We start from the raw sequence: 23827 nt of genomic DNA, 5'->3' as shown, positions 1-23827 counted from the left end.
GGGGTCCCGGTGGTGGTGGGAGTGTCCCGGTTCCAGTCTGGGTCCCGATCCCGGTCTGGGGGTCCCGGTCCCGGTATGAGGGTCCCGGTCTGGGGGTCCCGGTATGAGGGTCCCGGTCCCGGTCTGGGGGTCCCGGTCCCGGTATGAGGGTCCCGGTATGAGGGTCCCGGTCCCGGTATGAGGGTCCCGGCCCCGGTATGAGGGTCCTGGTCCCGGTCTGGGTGTCCCGGTCCCAGTGTGGGTGTCACGGTCCCGGTATGAGGGTCCCAGTCCCAGTTTGGGGGTCCCGGTCCCGGTGTGAGGATCCCGGTCCCGGTGGGGGTGTCCCGGTCCCAGTCCCGGTGTTGGGGTCCCGGTCCCAGTCTGGGGGTCCCGGTCCCGGTATGACGGTCCCGGTCCCGGTATGAGGGTCCCGGTATGAGGGTCCCGATCCCAGTTTGGGGGTCCCGGTCCCGGTATGAGGGTCCCGGTATGAGGGTCCCGGTCTCAGTCTGGGGGTCCCGGTCCCGGTATGAGGGTCCCAGTCCCAGTTTGGGTGTCCCGGTCCCGGTATGAGGGTCCCGGTATGAGGGTCCTGGTCCCAGTTTGGGTGTCCCGGTCCCGGTCTGGGGGTCCCGGTCTGGGGGTCCCGGTCTGGGGGTCCCCACCCTCCCCCCACCCCCCCACCCCCGCAGGTACCTCCGGGACCGCGCCCCCCCCTCCGTTCCCCCCGGTATCGAGGGGCGGGTACCGAGCGGGGCGGGGGGGAGCGGGGAGGCGCCCGGGCTCGCCCGGCCCCGGTTCCCGGGTGGCGGCGGAGCCTCCCCGGTGCGGGCCGGGCGATGGCGGCGCCCCCGGGGCGGCGGGAGCGGCTGCGGGCGCTGGCGCTGGGCCGGGGGGCGCTGGGGCTGGAGACCCTCCTGGACCTGCTGCTGGGGCTGGCGGCGGGGCTGCGGCACCGCCTCAACCACCGGCACCCCCCCGGGCCCACCGGGGACACCGCCCGCACCGCCGGCGGCGGCCGAGACGGCGGCACGAACGGCGGCACGAACGGCGACACGAACGGCGACAGCGACAGACACGTCCGGGACTTTCTGAGCTGGGGTACAGCGGGGCACCGGCACCGGGACCGGGGGGGTCGGTTCGGGGCACCGGCACCGGGACAGGGGGGTTCTGTTCGGGACACCGGCACCGGAACGGGGGTTCGGTTCGGGGCACCGGCACCGGGACAGGGGGGTCGGTTCGGGTTCGGGCCGTGGGGCCACCGGCACCGGGACAGGGGTTCGGTTCGGGACACCGGTACCGGAACGGGGCGAGTTGGTTCGGGGCACCGGGACCGGGACGGGGCGAGTTGGTTCGGGGCACCGGTACCGGGACAGGGGGGGTCGGTTCGGGTTCGGGCCGTGGGGGCACCGGCACCGGGACAGGGGGGTCGGTTCGGAGCACCGGCACCGGAACGGGGCGAGTTGGTTCGGGGCACCGGGACCGGGACGGGGCGACTTGGTTCGGGACACCGGGACCGGGACAGGGGGGTCGGTTCGGGGCACCGGTACCGGGACAGGGGGGTCGGTTCGGGACACCGGCACCGGAACGGGGCGAGTTGGTTCGGGGCACCGGGACCGGGACGGGGCGACTTGGTTCGGGACACCGGGACCGGGACGGGGCGAGTTGGTTCGGGGCACCGGGACCGGGACGGGGGGTTCTGTTCGGGACACCGGCACCCGGACCGGGCGAGTCGGTTCGGGGCACCGGGACCGGGCGAGTCGGTTCGGGGCACCGGTACCGGGACAGGGGGGTCGGTTCGGGGCACCGGCACCGGGACGGGGGGGTCGGTTCGGGTTCGGGCTGGGGGAGCACCGGGACCGGGACGGGATTGGGGGGACCGGGTATGGGACAGGGGGGTCCGGGACTGGGGGGTTCGGGATCGAGGGGTCTGAAACCGGGGGGGGTTCGGCACTGCTGGGGGGGTCCGGGATTGGGGGTTCCGGGACCGGGAGTGGGCCGGGACCGGGAAGGGCTGGGATTGGGGAGAGGGACCGGGGGGCGTCTGGGACTGGGGGGTCCGGGACCGGGAGATTCGGGATTGGGAATTCCGGGACCGGGAAGTTCGAGATTGGGGGTTCCGGGACCGGGAAGTTCGGGACTGGGGGGGTCCGGGACCGGGAAGTTCGGGTTTGGGGGGTCCGGAACCGGGAGATTCGGGATTGGGAATTCCGGGATCGGGAAGTTCGGGACTGGGGGTCCGGGACCGGGAGGTTCGGGATTGGGGGTCCGGGACCGGGAGATTCGGGATTGGGGGGTCCGGAACCGGGAGGTTCGGGATTGGAGGTCCGGGACCGGGAGATTCGGGATTGGGAGTTCCGGGACCGGGAAGTTCGGGTTTGGAGGTCCGGGACCGGGAGGTTCGGGACTGGGGGTCCGGGACCGGGAGATTCGGGATTGGGAATTCCGGGACCGGGAGGTTCGGGTTTGGGGGGTCCGGGACCGGGAAGTTCGGGACTGGGGGGTCCGGAACCGGGAGATTCGGGATTGGGAATTCCGGGACCGGGAAGTTCGGGATTGGGAGTTCCGGGACCGGGAAATTCGGGATTGGAGGTTCCAGGACCGGGAGGTTTCGGATTGGGGTTCCGGGACCGGGAAGTTCGGGATTGGGGGGTCCGGGACCGGGAGATTCGGGATTGGGAATTCCGGGACCGGGAGATTCGGGATTGGGAATTCCGGAACCGGGAGATTCGGGATTGGGAATTCCGGGACCGGGAAGTTCGGGATTGGGGGTTCCAGGACCGGGAGGTTTCGGATTGGGGTTCCGGGACCGGGAAGTTCGGGATTGGGAATTCCGGGACCGGGAGGTTCGGGTTTGGGGGGTCCGGGACCGGGAAGTTCGGGATTGGGGGTCCGGGACCGGGAAGTTCGGGTTTGGGGGTTCCGGGACCGGGAGGTTTCGGATTGGGGTTCCGGGACCGGGAGATTGGGGATTGGGGGTCCGGGACCGGCAGGTTCGGGATTTGGGGGGGTCCAGAACCGGCAGTGTCCGGAACTGGGGGTGTCCGGGCTCGGGGGTTCGGAACCGGAGTCAGAGATTCGGAACCGGGCTCGGGGGTTCGGAACCGACTCGGGGGGGGTTCAGAACCGGGCTCGGGGTTTCGGAACCGACTCGGGGCGGGGTTCAGAACCGGGCTCGGGGTTTCGGAACCGACTCGGGGGGGGTTCAGAACCGGGCTCGGAGTTTCGGAACCGACTCGGGGCGGGGTTCGGAACCGGCCTCGGGGGGCTCGGTCCAGAACCGGGGGGTCGGGCCCGGGGCTGTCACGGGCGGGGGGCACCGGGACCGTTCGGGCAGGCAGGGCCCGGGACTCGGCTCCGGTTCGGGGCGGGCTCCGGGAGCAGGACCGGGCGGGTCGGTACCGGGGGTCCCGCACGCGGGGCCGGGGGGGGTCTCTGAACCGGCACCGGGGCCGGGGGGGGTGTGTCCCGGTCCGGTCGGTACCGGCGGGTGGAAACGGGGAGTGGGGGGGGGGGGCGACACCGAGCCCCGGGGTCATTTTTTTTGGGGGGGGGGTCCGGACCTCGGGGTCATTTCGGGGGGGGGGCAATGGGGGGGTCCCTTTGTCGGGGTCTCAGGGTGGGGGGGGGCTCGGCCGCCGTGTCCCGGGGGGGTTCCGGGGGGGGCCCCGGTGGCGCCGCTCCTTTTCTGGGCACGGCGGGCCGGTCCCCCCCTCCCCTCCGCGGGCACCGATCGCTGCGCGGCCATAAATGGGCTGCGGGTGCGCCGCCGCCCCCCCCCGCGGCACCCAGGGTGTCACAGCCCCCCCACCCCGCACTGTCACCCCCCCCTCCCCTCCCCTCCCCCCCCCGGAACCCTCCCTCCCCACCCCCGCTTCACTTCCCGCCCCCCCACCCCGAAAAAAAATTCCCTGGGGTTCTCTCTCCAAACCCCACCCCGGTGGTCCCTGACCCCTCCCGGTGGTCCCTGACCCCCCCGCTCCGGTTGCCCCTCCCGGTGGTCCCTGACCCCCCCTCCAGGTCCGGTTGTCCCCCTTGGTGGCCCCTGACCCCTCCCGGTGGTCCCTGACCCCTCCCGGTGGTCCCTGACCCCCCCCTGGTCCGGTTGCCCCTCCCGGTGGTCCCTGACCCTCCCCTGGTGGTCCCTGATCCCTCCCCGGTGGTCCCTGACCCCCCCGGTGGCCCCGGACCTCCCCCGGTGGTCCCTGACCCCCCAGTCTGGTTGCCCCTCCTGGTGGTCCCTGACCCCTCCCAGTGGTCCCTGATCCCTCCCCAGTGGTCCCTGACCCCTCCCGGTGGTCCCTGACCCCTCAGTCCGGTTGCCCCTCTGGTGGTCCCTGCCCCTCCCGGTGGTCCCTGCCCCTCCCCGGTGGCCCCTGACCCCTCCCGGTGGTCCCTGCCACACCCCGGTGGTCCCTGACCCACCCTGGTAGCCCCTGACCCCCTGGTCTGGTCGCCCCCGGTGGTCCCTGCCCCTCCCCGGTGGTCTCTGCCCGGTCCGGTCCATGACCCCTGGTCCAATCCCCCCTGGTGGTCCCTGAGCCCCCGGTCGGTGACCCTGGTCCGGTGCCCCGGTCCGGTCGGTGACCCCGGTCCAGTCGATGACCCCGGTCTGGTCGATGACCCCGGTCCGGTCAGTGACCCCGGTCCGGTCGGTGACCCCGGTCCGGTCGGTGACCCCCGGTCCGGTCGGTATCCCCGGTCCGGTCGGTGACCCCGGTCCGGTCGGTGACCCCCAGTGGTCCCTGAGCCCCGGTCCGGTCCGTGACCCCGGTCCGGTCGGTGACCCCCGGTCCGGTCGGTGACCCCGGTCGGTGCCCCGGTCCGTCGGTGATCCCCAGTCCGGTCTGTGACCCCTGGTCCGTGACCCTGGTCCGGTCGGTGACCCTGGTCCGGTCGGTGACCCCGGTTTGGTCAGTGACCCCGGTCCGGTCGGTGACCCCCGGTCCGGTCGGTGACCCCGGTTCGGTCGGTGACCCCGGTCGGTGACCCCGGTCCGGTCGGTGACCCCGGTCCGGTCGGTGACCCCGGTCGGTGACCCCGGTCCTCCCCCAGCCGAGCCGGTGGCCGCGCGGGTCCAGGAGCTGCAGCTGCAGCGCGGAGACTTCGAGATCCTCAAAGTGATCGGGAGAGGCGCCTTCAGCGAGGTGCGGACACCGGGACACCGGGACACCGGGACACCGGGACAGGGACAGGGACACCGGGACAGGGACAGGGACACCGGGACACCGGGACACGGACACCGGGACAGGGACAGGGACACCGGGATACCGGGACACCGGGATACCGGGTCACCGGGACAGGGACACTGGGACACCGGGACAGGGACACCGGGACACCGGGACAGGGACAGGGACACCGGGACAGGGACAGGGACACCGGGACACTGGGACACCAGGACAGGGACAGGGACAGGGACAGGGACACCGGGATACCGGGACACTGGGATACCGGGTCACCGGGATACCGGGACAGGGACACCGGGACAGGGACAGGGACACCAGGACACCGGGACAGGGACAGGGAAACCGGGACACTGGGATACTGGGACACCAGGACACCGGGACACCGGGACAGGGACACCGGGACAGGGACAGGGACAGGGACACCGGGACAGGGACAGGGAATCTGGGACACCGGGATACCGGGACACCGGGACACCGGGACAGGGACAGGGACACCGGGACAGGGACACCGGGACACTGGGACACCAGGGCCAGTGAGGGGACAGCAGGGACAGCAGGACACTGGGACACCGGGACAGCGACACCGCGACAGGGACACAGGGACACCGGGACACCGGCACAGGGACAGGGAAACCGGGACAGGGACACCGGGACAGGGACACCGGGACAGGGACACCGGGACAGGGACACCGGGACACTGGGACACCAGGACAGGGACCGGGACACCGGGACACCGGGATACCGGGACAGGGACACCGGGACAGGCACAGGGACACCGGGGGGGACACTGGGACACCGGGACAGGGACAGGGACACCGGGGGAACACCGGGGGGACACCGGGGGGACAGCAGGACAGCGGGGGGACACCGGGAGACAGCGGGGGGGACACCGGGGGACACCAGGAACAGTGAGAGGACAGTGCTGGTGACACCGGGGACAGCAGGGTTGGCAGCGTGGGGACAGCGGGGGGACACCAGGGACTGTGAGGGGACAGCGGGGGTGGCACCGGGGGACAACGGGGGTGGCACCGGGGACATCACGGGTGGCACCGGGGGACAGCGGGGGTGGCACCGGGGACATCACGGGTGGCACCGGGGGACAACGGGGGTGGCACCGGGGACATCACGGGTGGCACCGGGGACATCACGGGTGGCACCGGGGGACAGCGGGGGTGGCAGCCAGCCCCGGTGACGCCGGGCCCGCAGGTGGCCGTGGTGAGGATGAAGGAGAGCGGGCAGATCTACGCCATGAAGATCATGAACAAGTGGGACATGCTGCGGCGTGGAGAGGTCAGGGACACGGGACACGGGACACGGGACACGGGACACGGGGACATGGGGACACGGGGACATGGAGACATGGGGACACGGGACACGGGGACACGGGACACGGGGACACGGGGACACAGGACACGGGGACATGGGGACACAGGGGGATGGGGACACGGGACACGGGGACACGGGGACACGGGACACGGGACACGGGGACACGGGGACACGGGGACATGGGGACACGGGACACGGGACACGGGACACGGGGACATGGGGACACGGGACACGGGACACGGGACACGGGACACGGGGACACGGGACACGGGGACACGGGGACACAGGACACGGGGACATGGGGACACAGGGGGATGGGGACACGGGACACGGGGACACGGGGACACGGGACAAGGGGACATGGGGACATGGGGACACGGGACACGGGGACAGCGGGACACGGGGACATGGGGACACGGGGGACACGGGGGACACTTGGAGACATTTGGGGTCAGCTGTGGACAGTTGGGGACACGAGGGGACAGTGGGGACACGAGGGGACAGTGGAGACACGAGGGGACACGAGGCGACACGGGGACACGAGGGACACGAGGGGACAGTTGGGGACCTCGGGGACACTCAGGGGACACGTGGGGACACTCGGGGACATGGGGACATGGGGGACAGCGGGGACACAGGGGGACACGAGGGGACATGGGGACATGGGGGACAGCGGGGACACTTGGGGACAGTTGTGGACAGGGACACTCGAGGTGGCGGGTGGCGGCCGTGTCACTGTCACCGTCACCGTCACCGTCACTGTCACCGTCACCGTCACAGGTGTCGTGCTTCCGCGAGGAGCGGGACGTGCTGGCCCGCGGGGACCGGCGCTGGATCACGCGGCTGCACTTCGCCTTCCAGGACCCGCAGTGCCTGGTGAGGGGACAGCCGTGTCACCCGTGCCACCTGCGTGTCATCTCTGTGTCACCTGTATCCCCCGTGCCACCTCCGTGTCACCCGTGCCACCTGCGTGTCATCTCTGTGTCATCTCCATGTCACCCGTGCCACCTCTGTGTCACCTGTGATGCCTGTGCCACCTCCGTGCCATCTCTCTGTCATCTCCGTGTCACCTCCGTGTCACCCCTGTCACCGGTGCTACTTCAGTGTCACCTGTGTCACCTGTGCCACCTCTGTGTCACCTCCGTGTCACCCGTGTCACCGCCGTGTCACCCCCGTGTCACCTGTGTCGCCTCTGTGTTGCCCGTGTCACCTGTGTTCTCTGTGTCACCCATGTCCCCAAGCTGTCCCCGTGTCCCCAAGCTGTCCCCATGTCCCCATGTCCTGGTGCTGTCCCCGTGTCCCCAAGCTGTCCCCGTGTCCCCATGTCCCCATGTCCCTGTCCCCGCAGTACTTGGTCATGGAGTACTACACTGTCCCCGTGTCCCCATGTCCCCGTGCTGTCCCTGTGTCCCCAAGCTGTCCCTGTGTCCCCAAGCTGTCCCCATCTTCCCGTGTCCCCGTGCTGTCCCCATGTCCCCAAGCTGTCCCCCTGTCCCCGCAGCACCTGGTCATGGAGTACTACACTGTCCCCATGTCCCCATGTCCTGGTGCTGTCCCCATGTCCCCATGTCCCTGTCCCCGCAGTACCTGGTCATGGAGTACTACACTGTCCCCATGTCCCCATGTCCTGGTGCTGTCCCCATGTCCCCAAGTTGTCCCCGTGTCCCCATGTCCCCGTGTCCCTGTCCCCGCAGTACCTGGTCATGGAGTACTACATCGGGGGCGACCTCCTGACCCTGCTCAGCAAATTCGGGGACCGGCTGCCGCTGGCCATGGCCCGCTTCTACCTGGCCGAGCTCGTGATGGCCATCGACTCCGTGCACCGCCTGGGCTACGTGCACCGGTGGGACATTGGGGACATCGGGGACATCGGGGACACTGGGGACATTGGGGACATGGGGACATCGGGGACATCGGGGACACTGGGGACATTGGGGATATTGGGGACATTGGGAACACTGGGGACATTGGGGACATTGGGGGATTGGGGACACTGGGGACACTGGGGACATTGGGGACACAGCCATCGACTCCGTGCACCGCCTGGGCTACGTGCACCGGTGGGACATTGGGGACATCGGGGACATCGGGGACATGGGGAACACTGGGGACATTGGGGACATCGGGGACATCGGGGACATCGGGGACACTGGGGACATTGGGGACATTGGGGACATCGGGGACATTCGGGACACTGGGGACACTGGGGACATTGGGGACATCGGGGACATCGGGGACACTGGGGACATTGGGGACATTGGGGACATTGGGGACATCGGGGACATCGGGGACATTGGGGACATTGGGGACATTGGGGACACTGGGGACATTGGGGACATTGGGGACATTGGGGACATCGGGGACATCGGGAACATGGGGACATTGGGGACATTGGGAACACTGGGGACATTGGGGACATCGGGGACATCGGGGACATCGGGGACATTGGGAACACTGGGGACATTGGGGACATTGGGGACATGGGGACACGGCCATTGACTCGGTGCACCACCTGGGCTACGTGCACCGGTGGGACACTGGGGACATTGGGGACATTGGGGACACAGAGGGGACATGGAGGGACAGGGGACGCCCGGGACAACAGGAGGGACACAGTGGGGGGGTACTGGGGGGGACTTTGGGGATCACGACGGGGGGAGGTGACAAAGGCCACCGCCCCCAGGGACATCAAACCTGACAACATCCTGCTGGACCGCTGGGGACACATCCGGCTCGGGGACTTCGGGTCCTGCCTGCGCCTGGGGCCTGATGGCACCGTGAGTGACACCGGGGACACCGGGGACACGGGGGACACGGGGGACACGGGGGACACGGGGGGACATGGGGGGACACGGGGGACACGGGGGGACACGGGGGACACGGGGGACACCGGGGACACGGGAGGGGACACAGAGCTCAACCTTACGAGCACCTGGAAAAATCCCCCCCTGCCCAAGCCCCATCTCCCCAATGTCCCAGTGTCCCCAGTGTCCCCAATGTCCCCAGTGTCCCCCCAGTGTCCCCAGTGTCCCCAATGTCCCCAATGCCCCCCAATGTCCCCAATCGCCCCAGTGTCCCCAATGTCCCGAGTCCCACCCAATGTCCCCAGTGTCCCCAATCCCCCCAGTGTCCCCCAGTGTCCCAAATGTCCCCAGTCCCCCCCAATGTCCCCCAGTGTCCCCAATGCCCCCGATGTCCCCCGTGTCCCCAATCCCCCCCATGTTCCCAGTGTCCCAAATCCCCCCAGTGTCCCCAATCCCCCCAATGTCCCCAATGTCCCCCCAATGTCCCCAGTGTCCCCAATGTCTCCCCAGTGTCCCCAGTGTCCCCAGTCCCCCCAATCCTCCCAATCCCCCCAATGTCCCCAGTCCCCCCAGTGTCCCCAATGTCCCTAATGTCCCAGTGTCCCCAATCCCCCCAATGTCCCCAAGGTGTCCCAAATGTCCCCAGTGCCCCCAATGTCCCCAATGTCTCCCCAGTGTCCCCAGTCCCCCCAATCCCCCCAATCTCCCCTATCCCCCCAATGTCCCCAGTGTCCCCAATCCCCCCGCTGTCCCAAATCCCCCCAATGTCCCCAATGTCCCCAATCCCCCAGTGTCCCCAATGTCCCCAATGTCCCCAATGTCTCCCCAGTGTCCCCAATGTCCCCCTGTCCCCAGGTGCGCTCGGCGGTGGCCGTAGGCACCCCCGATTACCTGTCTCCAATGTCCCCAGTGTCCCCAATGTCTCCTCAGTGTCCCCAATGCCCCCAGTGTCCCCAATTTCCCCAATGTCCCCAATGTCCCCAATGTCCCCAGTCCCCCCAGTGTCCCCAATGTCCCCAATGTCCCCAATGTCCCCAATGTCCCCCTGTCCCCAGGTGCGCTCGGCGGTGGCCGTGGGCAACCCCGATTACCTGTCTCCAATGTCCCCAGTGTCCCCAGTATCCCCAATCCCCCCAGTGTCCCCAATCCCCCCAATGTCCCCAATGTCCCAATGTCTCCCCAGTGTCCCCAATGCCCCCAGTGTCCCCAATTTCCCCAATGTCCCCAATCCCCCCCCATGTTCCCAGTGTCCCCAGTATCCCCAATGTCCCAAATCCCCCCAATCCCCCCAATGTCCCCAGTGTCCCCAATCCCCCCGCTGTCCCCAATCCCCCAATCCCCCCCATGTCCCCAATGTCCCCAATGTCCCCAGTGTCCCCAATCCCCCCAATGTCCCCAGTGTCCCCAATCCCCCCAATGTCCCCAGTGTCCCCAATGTCCCCAATGTCCCCAGTGTCCCCAATCCCCCCAATGTCCCCAGTGTCCCCAATCCCCCCGCTGTCCCCAATCCCCCCGCTGTCCCCAATCCCCCCAATGTCCCCAGTGTCCCCAATCCCCCCGCTGTCCCCAATCCCCCCGCTGTCCCCAATCCCCCCAATCCCCCCAATCCCCCCAATGTCCCCAGTGTCCCCAATCCCCCCACTGTCCCCCTGTCCCCAGGTGCGCTCGGCGGTGGCCGTGGGCACCCCCGATTACCTGTCTCCAATGTCCCCAGTGTCCCCAGTATCCCCAATCCCCCCAATGTCCCCAATGTCCCAATGTCTCCCCAGTGTCCCCAATGTCCCCAGTGTCCCCAATCCCCCCAATCCCCCCAATCCCCCCAATCCCCCCACTGTCCCCCTGTCCCCAGGTGCGCTCGGCGGTGGCCGTGGGCACCCCCGATTACCTGTCCCCCGAGATGCTGCTGGCCGTCGAGGACCCCTCGCGCTCCTACGGCCCCGAGTGCGACTGGTGGGCGCTGGGGGTCCTGGCCTACGAGATGTTCTTCGGGCGGCCCCCGTTCTTCGCCGACACCGTCCTCGAGACCTACGCCAAGATCCTGCACTTCCAGGTGCGCGCCGGGCAAACTGGGCGTACTGGGAGCCGCTGGGGGGGACTGGGAGCCGCTGGGAGCCGCTGGGGGGAACTGGGAGGGACTGGGGGGAACTGGGAGGGACTGGGAGCCGCTGGGAGGGACTGGGAGCCACTGCGAGTCACTGCGGGGGCACTGGGAGCAACTGGGGGGGACTGGGAGCAACTGGGAGGGCACTGGAAGCAACTGGGAGGGCACTGGGAGCAACTGGGAGGGACTGGGAGCAACGGGGAGTCACTGCGGGGGACTGGGAGCCACTGGGAGGGTGCTAAGAGGGTGATGGAAGGACCTGGGAGGGCACTGGGAGGGACTGGGGGGATACTGGGGGGAACTGGGAGGGACTGGGAGGGACTGGGAGGGACTGGGGGGGATACTGGGGGGAACTGGGAGGGACTGGGAAGGACTGGGATCAAATGGGAGGAACTGGGGTGCACTGAGGGGATACTGGGAGGGACTGGGAGTGACTGGGAACAACAGGGGGGATACTGGAAGGGTGCTGGGAGGGGCTGGGGGGCACTGGGGGGGATACTGGTCGGTACTGGTGGGCACTGGGGGGGTACTGGTGGGCACTGGTCAGTACTGGTGGGGCACTGGTGGGCACTGGTCAGCACTGGTCAGCACTGGTGGGCACTGGTGGGCACTGGTCAGCACTGGTGGGCACTGGTGGGCACTGGGCGGTACTGGTGGGCACTGGTGGGCACTGGGCGGTACTGGTGGGGCACTGGTGGGCACTGGTCAGCACTGGTCAGCACTGGTGGGCACTGGGTGGGTACTGGTGGGCACTGAGTGGGCACTGGTCAGCACTGGTGGGCACTGGTGGGCACTGGGCGGTACTGGTGGGCACTGGGTGGGTACTGGTGGGCACTGGGCGGTACTGGTGGGCACTGGGCGGTACTGGTGGGCACTGGGTGGGTACTGGTCGGCACTGGTGGGCACTGGTCGGTACTGGTCGGCACTGGTGGGCACTGGGTGGGCACTGGTCGGCACTGGTGGGCACTGGTGGGCACTGGTGGGCACTGGTCGGTACTGGTGGGCACTGGTGGGCACTGGTGGGCACTGGTCGGTACTGGTGGGCACTGGGTGGGTACTGGTGGGCACTGGGTGGGTACTGGTGGGCACTGGTGGGCACTGGTCGGTACTGGTCGGCACTGGTGGGCACTGGGTGGGCACTGGTCAGCCCTGGTCAGCACTGGTGGGCACTGGGCGGTACTGGTGGGCACTGGGTGGGTACTGGTGGGCACTGGGCGGTACTGGTGGGCACTGGTCGGTACTGGTGGGCACTGGGTGGGTACTGGTCCCCCCCAGGACCACCTGCACCTGCCGGAGGACGATGACGATGATGACGATGATGATGATGAGGATGGGGAAGGCTCCGGCCCGGCCGCGGCCGCGCGGGCGGTGCCGGCGGCGGCGCGCGCGCTCGTGCGGGGGCTGCTGTGCGCGCCGGGCGCGCGCCTGGGCCGCGGGGGCGCGCGCGACTTCCGCGCGCTGCCGCTGTTCGCGGGGCTGCGCTGGCGCGCGCTCCGCCGCAGCCCCGCCCCCTTCGCGCCCAGCGCCGCCGGCGCCGCCGACACCTCCAACTTCGACGTGCTGGACGACTGCCTGAGCCAGCCGGTGAGGAACGGGTTAAATCAAGGGTTAAACACGGGACAGACCCGGGACAGTGCGGGGATAAACCGGGGATAAACCGGGGATAAACCGGGGATAGATCCGGGATACACTGCCTGAGCCAGCCGGTGAGGAACGGGTTAAATCAGGAGTTAAACACGGGACAGAACCGGGATAAACCGGGGATAAACCGGGGATAAACCGGGGATAGATCCGGGATACACTGCCTGAGCCAGCCGGTGAGGAACGGGTTAAACAAGGGGTTAAACACGGGACAGACCCGGGATAAACCGGGGATAAACCGGGGATAAACCGGGGATAAACCGGGGATAAACCGGGGATAGATTCGGGATACACTGCCTGAGCCAGCCGGTGAGGAACGGGTTAAACACGGGGTTAAACACGGGACAGACCCGGGACAGTGCGGGGATAAACCGGGGATAAACCGGGGATAAACCGGGGATAGATCCGGGATAGACTGCCTGAGCCAGCCGGTGAGGAACGGGTTAAACACGGGGTTAAACACGGGACAGACCCGGGATAAACCGGGGATAAACCGGGGAGAGATCCGGGATAGATCCGGGATAGACTGCCTCAGCCAGCCGGTGAGGAACGGGTTAAATCAAGGGTTAAACACGGGACAGACCCGGGACAGTGCGGGGATAAACCGGGGATAGATCCGGGATAGACTGCCTGAGCCAGCCGGTGAGGAACGGGTTAAACAAGGGGTTAAACACGGGACAGAACCTGGATAAACCGGGGATAAACCGGGGATAAACTGGGGATAGATCCGGGATACACTGCCTCAGCCAGCCGGTGAGGAACGGGTTAAACACGGGGTGAGAGCCGGGATAAACCGGGGATAAACCGGGGATAAACCGGGGATAAACCGGGGAGAGATCCGGGATAGACTGCCTGAGCCAGCCGGTGAGGAATGGGTTAAATCAAGGGTTAAACACGGGACAGAACCGGGATAGTGCGGGGATAAACCGGGGATAGATCTGGGATAGACTGCCTGAGCCAGCCGGTGAGGAACGGGTTAAACACGGGGTGAGAGCCGAGATAAACCGGGGATAAACCGGGGATAAACCGGGGATAAACCGGGGATAAACCGGGGATAAACCGGGGATAGATCCGGGATAGAGTGCCTCAGCCAGCCGGGGAGGAACGGGTTAAATCAAGGGTTAAACACGGGACAGACCCGGGATAAACCGGGGATAAACCGGGGATAAACCGGGATAGACTGCCTCAGCCAGCCGGTGAGGAACGGGTTAAACACGGGGTTAAACACGGGACAGACCCGGGACAGTGCGGGGATAAACCGGGGATAGATCCAGGATAGACTGCCTGAGCCAACCGGTGAGGAACGGGTTAAACACGGGGTTAAACACGGGACAGACCCGGGACAGTGCAGGGATAAACCGGGGATAAACCGGGGATAAACCGGGGATAGATCCGGGATAGACTGCCTGAGCCAGCCGGTGAGGAACGGGTTAAACACGGGGCGAGAGCCGGGATAAACCGGGGATAAACCGGGGATAAACCGGGGATAGATCCGGGATAGATCCGGGATAGACTGCCTGAGCCAGCCGGTGAGGAACGGGTTAAACACGGGGCGAGAGCCGGGATAAACCGGGGATAAACCGGGGATAAACCGGGGATAAACCCGGGATAGATCCGGGATACACTGCCTGAGCCAGCCGGTGAGGAACGGGTTAAATCAGGGGTTAAACACGGGACAGACCTGGGATAAACCGGGGATAAACCGGGGATAGATCCGGGATAGATCCGGGATAGACTGCCTGAGCCAGCCGGTGAGGAACGGGTTAAACACGGGGTTAAACACGGGACAGACCCGGGATAAACCGGGGATAAACCGGGGATAAACCGGGGATAGATCCGGGATAGACTGCCTGAGCCAGCCGGTGAGGAACGGGTTAAACACGGGGTTAAACACGGGACAGAACCGGGATAAACCGGGGATAAACCGGGGATAGATCCGGGATAGATCCGGGATAGATCCGGGATAGACTGCCTCAGCCAGCCGGTGAGGAACGGGTTAAATCAAGGGTTAAACACGGGACAGTGCCGGGATAAACCGGGGATAAACCGGGGATAGATCCGGGATAGATCCGGGATACACTGCCTGAGCCAGCCGGTGAGGAACGGGTTAAACACGGGGTTAAACACGGGACAGACCCGGGATAAACCGGGGATAAACCGGGGATAGATCCGGGATAGACTGCCTCAGCCAGCCGGTGAGGAACGGGTTAAATCAAGGGTTAAACACGGGACAGACCCGGGATAAACCGGGGATAAACCGGGGATAAACCGGGGATAGATCCGGGATAGACTGCCTGAGCCAGCCGGTGAGGAACGGGTTAAACACGGGGTTAAACACGGGACAGACCCGGGATAAACCGGGGATAAACCGGGGATAAACCGGGGATAGATCCGGGATAGACTGCCTGAGCCAGCCGGTGAGGAACGGGTTAAACACGGGGTTAAACCCGGGACAGACCCGGGACAGTGCGGGGATAAACCGGGGATAAACCGGGGATAGATCCGGGATACACTGCCTCAGCCAGCCGGTGAGGAACGGGTTAAATCAGGAGTTAAACACGGGACAGTGCCGGGATAATCCGGGGATAAACCGGGGATAGATCCGGGATAGACTGCCTGAGCCAGCTGGTGAGGAACGGGTTAAACACGGGGCGAGAGCCGGGATAAACCGGGGATAAACCGGGGATAGATCCGGGATACACTGCCTGAGCCAGCCTGTGAGGAACGGGTTAAACACGGGGATAAACCCGAGATAAACCGGGATAAATGTGGGATAAAGCCGGGACAATCCCGGGACAGACCCGGGACAATCCCGGGACGGATTTACCGTGTCCCTCCCGCCCCAGGAGCTGCTGGGGGAGCCCCGGGACCCCCCCGAGCTGGGGCTGCACCTCCCGTTCGTGGGGTACTCGTACGCCCGCGCCGAGCGAGAGTGAGTCGGGGGTCCGGGGGTCCGGGGGGGTCTGGGGGCTTCAGAGGGGTCTGGGGGCGTCAGAGGGACCGGGGGGTCTGGGGAGGTCCAGGGGGGTCTGGGAGTGTCAGAGGGTCTGGAGGGGTCCAGGGGGGTCTGGGGGCGTCAGAGGGACCGGGGGGTCTGGGGGGGGTCCAGGGGGGTCTGGGGGTGTCAGAGGGACCGGGGGGTCTGGGGGGGTCCAGGGGGGTCTGGGGGGGTCTGGGGGCGTCAGAGGGACCGGGGGGTCTGGGGGGGGGTGGGCTCAGAGGAACCAGGGGGGTCTGGGGGGGGTCTGGGGGTCCGGGGGGGTACGGGAGCTTCAGAGGGGTCTGGGGGCGTCAGAGGGCCCGGGGGGGCTGGGGGAGTCTGGGGGTCCAGAGGGGTCTGGGGACTCAGAGGGTCCGGAGCGGTCTGGGGGGGTCTGGGGGGTCTGGGGGTCCAGAGGGGTCTGGGGATTCAGAGGGACCGGGGGGTCTGGGGGGGTCTGGGGGCTTCAGAGGGACCGGAGGGTCTGGGGAGGTCCAGGGGGGTCTGGGGGTGTCAGAGGGTCTGGGGGGGTCTGGGGGCGTCAGAGGGACCGGAGGGGTCTGGGGGGGGGTGGGCTCAGAGGGACCGGGGGGTCTGGGGGGGGTCTGGGGGTCCGGGGGGGTACGGGAGCTTCAGAGGGGTCTGGGGGCGTCAGAGGGCCCGGGGGGTCTGGGGACTCAGAGGGTCCAGGGGGTCTGGGGGGGTCTGGGGGGCTTCAGAGGGGTCTGGGGACTCAGAGGGTCCGGAGGGGTCTGGGGGGGTCTGGGGGTCCGGGAGGGTCTGGGGGGGTCTGGGGGTCCCGGAGGGTCTGGGGGCGTCAGAGGGTCCGGGAGGATCTGGGGGCGTCAGGGGGACTCTGGGGGGACTCTGGGGGGACTCTGGGGGTCCGGGGGTCTCCAGGTGACCCCCCCCCTCCCCCCATGCCCCCCGCCCCGGTTTTAGGGATGAGGAAGAGGAGGATGAGGAGGAGGATGAGGAGTGGGACCAGGACACGCCCATGGAGCTGGAGGGGGAGTGGGGGACCCCCCCCGAGTCGGGGACCCCCCCGGGCACCGGGACCCCCTTGGCCATAGGGACCCCCCCGCGCAAGGGGACGCCCCCACCCCCGGGGGTGCTCGCGACCACCGGACCCCCCCCACCCACGGGAGCCCCCCAAAACCCCCCGGGAGCCCCCCCCCAAAAAGGACCCCCCCCACCCACGGGGACCGCTGAACTCACGGGACCTCCCCCCCAAAAAGGACCCCCCCCACCCTCGGGGGCCCCTCCGCCCGCGGGACCCCCTCCCCAAAAAGTGCCCCCCCCCACCCCCCAGGGGGGACCCCCCCCAGAATCCCATCCCCCACCCCAAGCCCCTCCCCCAAAACCCGCGGGCCCCCCCCCGGCAGCGCCCCCCCAAAAAGGGGTCCCTGCACCCCCAGGGGCTCCCCCGCCCCCCGCCGCCGACCCCCCCCAAAAAGCGGCGCCCCCGGCCCCCCCCCCGGCCAAGGGCGCCCCCCCCCGGACGCCCCCCCCGGGCACGGAGCCCCCCCGGGCCCCGCCGGTACGTGGGGAGGGGGTCCGGGGGGGTCCCGGAACTCGGGGAGGGGGCGGGAATCCCGGGAATCCCGGGAATCTCGGGAATTTCGGGAATTCCGGTGCCGATGCGGGGTTGGGGGCGGGGGGAAAGGGGATCCCGGGGAGGGGTCCCGGATCCCGGGGGTCCCGGAATCCCCGTGGGGAGGGGTCTCGAATCCCGGAGGGGTCCGTGCCCGGTTCGGGGGATCCCGGGAATCCCGGGAGGGGTCCGTGCCCGGTTCGGGGCATCCCGGGAGGGGTCCGTGCCCGGTTCGGGGCATCCCGGGAATCCCGGGAGGGGTCCGTGCCCGGTTCGGGGCTTCCCGGGAATCCCGGGAATCCCGGGAATCTCGGGAATTTCGGGAATTCCGGTGCCGATGCGGGGTTGGGGGCGGGGGGAAAGGGGATCCCGGGGGTCTCGGAATCCCCGTGGGGAGGGGTCTCGAATCCCGGGAGGGGTCCGTGCCCGGTTCGGGGGATCCCGGGAATCCCGGGAGGGGTCCGTGCCCGGTTCGGGGCATCCCGGGAGGGGTCCGTGCCCGGTTCGGGTGGTCCCGGGAGGGGTCCGTGCCCGGTTCGGGTGGTCCCGGGAATCCCGGGAGGGGTCCGTGCCCGGTTCGGGGCATCCCGGGAGGGGTCCGTGCCCGGTTCGGGGCTTCCCGGGAATCCCGGTGGTGGGTGCCCGGTTCGGGGGATCCCGGGAATCCCGGGAGGGGTCCGTGCCCGGTTCGGGGCATCCCGGGAATCCCGGGAGGGGTCCGTGCCCGGTTCGGGGGATCCCGGGAGGGGTCAGTGCCCGGTTCGGGTGGTCCCGGGAATCCCGGGAGGGGTCCGTGCCCGGTTCGGGGCATCCCGGGAATCCCGGGAGGGGTCCGTGCCCGGTTCGGGGAATCCCGGGAATCCGTGCCCGGTTCGGGGCATCCCGGGGGTCCCCAGGCAGACGCGTTTCCCGCAGGTGGCGGCGGCGGTCCCGGCGGTCCCAGGCTCGGTCCCGGCGGTCCCGGAGCCGGTCCCGGCGGTCTCAGGCTCGGTCCCGGCGGTCCCGGAGCCGGTGCCGGTGCCGGTGTCGGTGCCGGAGCTCCGGGAGGCGCTGGCGAAGGAGCGGCGCGGGCGGGAGGAGCTGGAGCGGGAGCTCGGGAAGCTGCGGGCGGCGGGGCAGGGGCTGGCCCGGTACGGGAGGGGACAGCGGGGACACCGCGGGGACACCGCGGGGACAGCGGGACCGGGAGGGGACACTGGGACCGGGAGGGGACAGCGGGGACACCGAGGGGACAACGGGACCGGGAGGGGACACTCGGACCGGGAGGGGACAGCGGGGACACCGCGGGGACACCGAGGGGACAACGGGACCGGGAGGGGACAGCGGGACCGGGAGGGGACAGCGGGGACACCGAGGGGACAACGGGGACACCGAGGGGACAACGGGACCGGGAGGGGACAGCGGGACCGGGAGGGGACAGCGGGGACACCGCGGGGACAACGGGACCGGGAGGTGACACCGGGGTGACAACCGCCACCGGGGAGGCAACACCGCTGCCCCCGGTGGGGACGAGGACCCCGCGGCCACCGGGGACCGAGGGGGGTCCGGGGGTGTCCCCAAGTGTCCCCGGGGGTGTCCCCAAGTGTCCCCTCCCTCCAGGCGCCTGCAGGAGGCCGAGAGCCGCAACCTGGAACTGGAAGCGAAACTGAGGCGGCTGCAGAGTGACCCCCCCGGGCCCGGGCCCCCCCCGCCGCAAGGCAAGGACCCCCCAAAATCCATGGGGACACCCCCAAAATCTCCCCAAAATCCCAGTGACCCCCCCCCAAAAAAATCCATGGGGACACCCCCAAAATGTCCCCAAAATCCCAGTGACCCCCCCCCCCAAAATCCATGGGGACACCCCCAAAATGTCCCCAAAATCCCAGGGATCCCCCCAAAATCCATGAGGACACCCCCAAAATCCCAGTGACCCCCCCGGGCCAGGACCCCCCCCGCCGCAAGGCAAGGACCCCCCAAAATCCATGGGGACACCCCCAATATCTCCCCAAAATCCCAGTGATCCCCCCCAAAATCCATGGGGACACCCCCAAAATCTCCCCAAAATCCCAGTGACCCCCCCCCCCAAAAAAATCCATGGGGACACCCCCGGAATGTCCCCAAAATCACAGTGACCCCCCCCCCAAAAAATCCATGGGGACACCCCCAAAATCCCAGTGACCCCCCCCAAAATCCATGAGGACACCCCCAAAATGTCCCCAAAATCCCAGTGACCCCCCCCCAAAAAAATCCATGAGGACACCCCCAAAATGTCCCCAAAATCCCAGTGACCCCCCCCCCAAAAATCCATGGGGACACCCCCAAAATGTCCCCAAAATCCCAGTGATCCCCCCCAAAATCCATGGGGACACCCCCAAAATCCCAGTGACCCCCCCGGGCCCCCCCCGCCGCAAGGCAACGACCCCCCAAAATCCATGGGGACACCCCCAAAATCCCAGTGATCCCCCCCAAAATCCATGGGGACACCCCCAAAATCTCCCCAAAATCCCAGTGACACCCCCGGGCCAGGACCCCACCCGCCGCAACGCAAGGACCCCCCAAAATCCATGGGGACACCCCCAAAATCTCCCCAAAATCCCAGTTATCCCCCCCAAAATCCATGGGGACACCCCCAAAATCTCCCCAAAATCCCAGTGATCCCCCCCAAAATCCATGGGGACACCCCCAAAATCCCAGGGATCCCCCCCAAAATCCATGGGGACACCCCCAAAATGTCCCCAAAATCCCAGTGACTCCCCCCCAAAATCCATGAGGACACCCCCAAAATGTCCCCAAAATCCCAGTGACCCCCCCCCAAAAAAATCCATGGGGACACCCCCAAAATCCCAGGGATCCCCCCCCCAAAAAAGTCCATGGGGACACCCCCAAAATATCCCCAAAATCCCAGGGATCCCCCCCAAAATCCATGATGACACCCCCAAAATGTCCCCAAAATCCCAGGGATCCCCCCCAAAAATCCATGGGGACACCCCCAAAATGTCCCCAAAATCCCAATGCCCCCCCCCCAAATTTCCCCGGGATGTCCCCAACACCCCCCAGACCTCCCCCCCCCCAAATCCGCCAGGAGCCCCCCAAATTCCTCGGGTCCCCCCAGGGGCCTCGCCCCCTCCCCAAAATATTTTGGGGTGTTTTGGGGGGGGGGGGCAGGACCCGTCCCCCCCTTCTGAACCCCAAAACCTCCATTGTGGGGGGGGGGGGGGGCAGGACCTTGTCCCCCTCCCCACATTTGGGGCTGGGGGCTCCCCAAATTTGGGGGAGAAACCCCAAGAGGGGGTTCCCCAAAATTTTGGGGGGTGTGTGGGTGGGGGGGGGTCCAACCCTGAGCAAAGCCCCCCTCCCCAAATTTCCCTTGCAGGAGGCGCGGGGCAGCCCCCCCCCATCGCGGCCCCCCCCGCGGAGGTAACGGGGGTTTGGGGGGTGGTTTTGGGGGGATTTGGGGGTTTTTTTGGGGGGATTTTGGGGGGATTTGGGGTTTTTTTGGGGGGGCTGACGCTCTGTGCTCTCTCCGCAGCCCCCCCGGCTTTTCCGCTCCCCCCTGGGGCTGCCCCTGTCCCGGCACCTGCTGCTCTGGGCCCGGGTATGTGGGGCTGTCACCCGTGTCACCTGTGCCACCCACTGCCACCCACTGCCACCCAGTGTCACCCTCTGTCACCCACTGCCACCCAGTGTCACCCCCTGTCACCCCCTGTCACCCCTGTCCCGGCACCTGCTGCTCTGGGCCCGGGTATGTGGGGCTGTCACCCGTGTCACCTGTGCCACCTGTGCCACCCAGTGTCACCCACTGTCACCCACTGCCACCCACTGCCACCCAGTGTCACCCCCTGCCACCCAGTGTCACCCACTGTCACCCACTGCCACCCCCTGTCACCCACTGCCACCCACTGCCACCCCCTGTCACCCCTGTCCCGGCACCTGCTGCTCTGGGCCCGGGTATGTGGGGCTGTGTCACCCGTGTCACCTGTGCCACCTGTGCCACCCAGTGTCACCCACTGCCACCCAGTGTCACCCCTGCCACCCCCACCCCATCACTGCCACCCTGGCCATGTCCCCAAGGCCACCCATCACTGCCACCCGTGTCCCTGCCACCCTGGCCATGTCCCCAAGGCCACCCCCACCACTGCCACCCCTGCCACACCCTGCCACTGCCACCTGTGCCACCGCCACCCCTGCCACTGCCACCCGTGTCCCTGCCACCCTGGCCATGTCCCCAGAGCCACCCCCACCACTGCCACCCCTGCCACACCCTGCCACTGCCACCTGTGCCACCGCCACCCCTGCCACTGCCACCCGTGTCCCTGCCACCCTGGCCATGTCCCCAGAGCCACCCCCGCCACTGCCACCCCTGCCACACCCTGCCACTGCCACCCGTGTCCCTGCCACCCTGGGCATGTCCCCAAGGCCACCCATGTCACTGCCACCCGTGTCACTGCCACCCTGGCATGTCCCCAAGGCCACCCCTGCCACTGTCACCCGTGTCACTGCCACCCTGGGCATGTCCCCAAGGCCACCCCTGCCACTGTCACCCGTGTCCCTGCCACCTCTGGGCATGTCCCCAAGGCCACCCCCTGTCACTGCCACCCCTGCCACACCCTGCCACTGCCACCTGTGTCCCTGCCACCCCTGTCACTGCCACCCGTGTCCCTGCCACCCTGGCCATGTCCCCAGAGCCACCCCCGCCACTGCCACCCCTGCCACACCCTGCCACTACCACCCGTGTCCCTGCCACCCTGGCCATGTCCCCAAGGCCACCCCTGCCACTGCCACCCGTGTCACTGCCACCCTGGGCATGTCCCCAAGGCCACCCATCACTGCCACCCCTGTCCCTGCCACTGCCACCCCTGTCCCTGCCACCTCTGGGCATGTCCCCAAGGCCACCCCTGCCACTGCCACCCGTGTCCCTGCCACCCTGGCCATGTCCCCAAGGCCACCCATCACTGCCACCCGTGTCCCTGCCACCCTGGCCATGTCCCCAAGGCCACCCCCTGTCACTGCCACCCCCGGGGCCACCTCCCCAGGCCGGGCCACCCTGGTGGCACTGCCACCAGCGCTGGCACTGCCACCAGGGCCACCCCCGGCCCGGTGCCACCCCCGTGTCCCCGTGTCCCCAACAAGGAGGGGGGGGTGGCACTGGCGTGGGGGGTGGGTGGTGACAAGGACGGTGACAAGGACGGTGACGATGCCACCTGACCGTGTCGCTGTCCCCAGGTGCCACACGCCGGTGCCACCAAGGACTGTCTGCTGCTCTGCGCCGCCGGCCTGCGCCCCCCGCCCGCGCCCCCCGGGACCCCCCCTTAATTCGGGGTGTCCCCTGGGTGTCCCCTGGGTGTCCCCGGGGTGTCCCCGGGGTGTCCCCTGGGTGTCCCCTCCTCCCCTTTGTTGCACTTGACCCCCCCTTTCCCACGGAGGGGGGGGAACCTGTACAGAACCCCCCCCCAAAATCCGAGACCCCGCCCCAAAATCCCACCGGGCACTGGGGGGGTCCCCAAATCCGAGATCCCCCCCAAAATTCCACCGGACCACCCCAAAATCCGAGACCCCCCCCCAAAATCCCACTGGGCACTGGGGGGGTCCCCAAATCCGAGACCACCCCCCCGAAATCCCACTGGGCACTGGGGGGGGAGGTCCCAAAATCCGAGACCACCCCCCCAAAATTCCACCGGACCCCCCCAAAATCCGAGACCCCCCCCCAAAATCCCACTGGGCACTGGGGGGGTCCCCAAATCCGAGACCCCCCCCCAAAATCCCACCGGGCACTGGGGGGGTCCCCAAATCCGAGATCCCCCCCAAAATTCCACCGGACCCCTCCAAAATCCGAGACCCCCCCCCAAAATCCCACCGGGCACTGGGGGGGTCCCCAAATCCGAGACCACCCCCCCAAAATTCCACCGGACCCCTCCAAAATCCGAGACCCCCCCCCAAAATCCCACAGGACCCCCCCAAAATCCGAGACCACCGCCCCCCCAAAATTCCACAGGACCCCCCCAAAATCCGAGACCCCCCCCCAAAATCACGGGACCCCCCCCCCAAAATCCCACCGGGCACTGGGGGGGGTCCCAAAATCCCAGACCACCCCTCCCAAAATCCCACCGGACTCCCCCCAAATCCAAGACCCCCCCCCAAAATCCCACCTCCCCCCCGGGGGGGTTTCCAAGCGCGTGTCCCCCCCTCCCCCACCCCCCCAATAATTTGGGGAGGGGTCTCCCCGGTGCCCCCATG

General features: G+C 68.0%; 1 protein-coding gene across 1 annotated transcript; it reads left to right on the top strand.

The window, feature by feature from the left end:
• The first annotated feature begins 774 nt into the window (after positions 1-774).
• On the top strand, positions 775-23036 carry DMPK (DM1 protein kinase). The gene is made up of 15 exons (XM_085564732.1): positions 775-1083; positions 5038-5129; positions 6375-6458; positions 7275-7370; positions 8189-8337; positions 9178-9271; positions 11148-11348; positions 12675-12983; positions 15887-15972; positions 16963-17560; positions 18329-18744; positions 19214-19311; positions 20967-21028; positions 21123-21188; positions 22817-23036. Exons 1-15 carry the CDS (start codon positions 822-824, stop codon positions 22904-22906), a joined length of 2703 nt encoding a protein of 900 aa, XP_085420858.1. The 5' UTR covers positions 775-821; the 3' UTR covers positions 22907-23036.
• The last annotated feature ends 791 nt before the right edge of the window (positions 23037-23827 follow it).

This window comes from Lonchura striata, chromosome 34 (genome assembly GCF_050655825.1).
Source record: "Lonchura striata isolate lonStrDom1 chromosome 34, ASM5065582v1, whole genome shotgun sequence".
In the NCBI taxonomy this organism is placed as follows: domain Eukaryota; kingdom Metazoa; phylum Chordata; class Aves; order Passeriformes; family Estrildidae; genus Lonchura; species Lonchura striata.
This window is presented reverse-complemented; position numbering and strand designations above follow the sequence as displayed.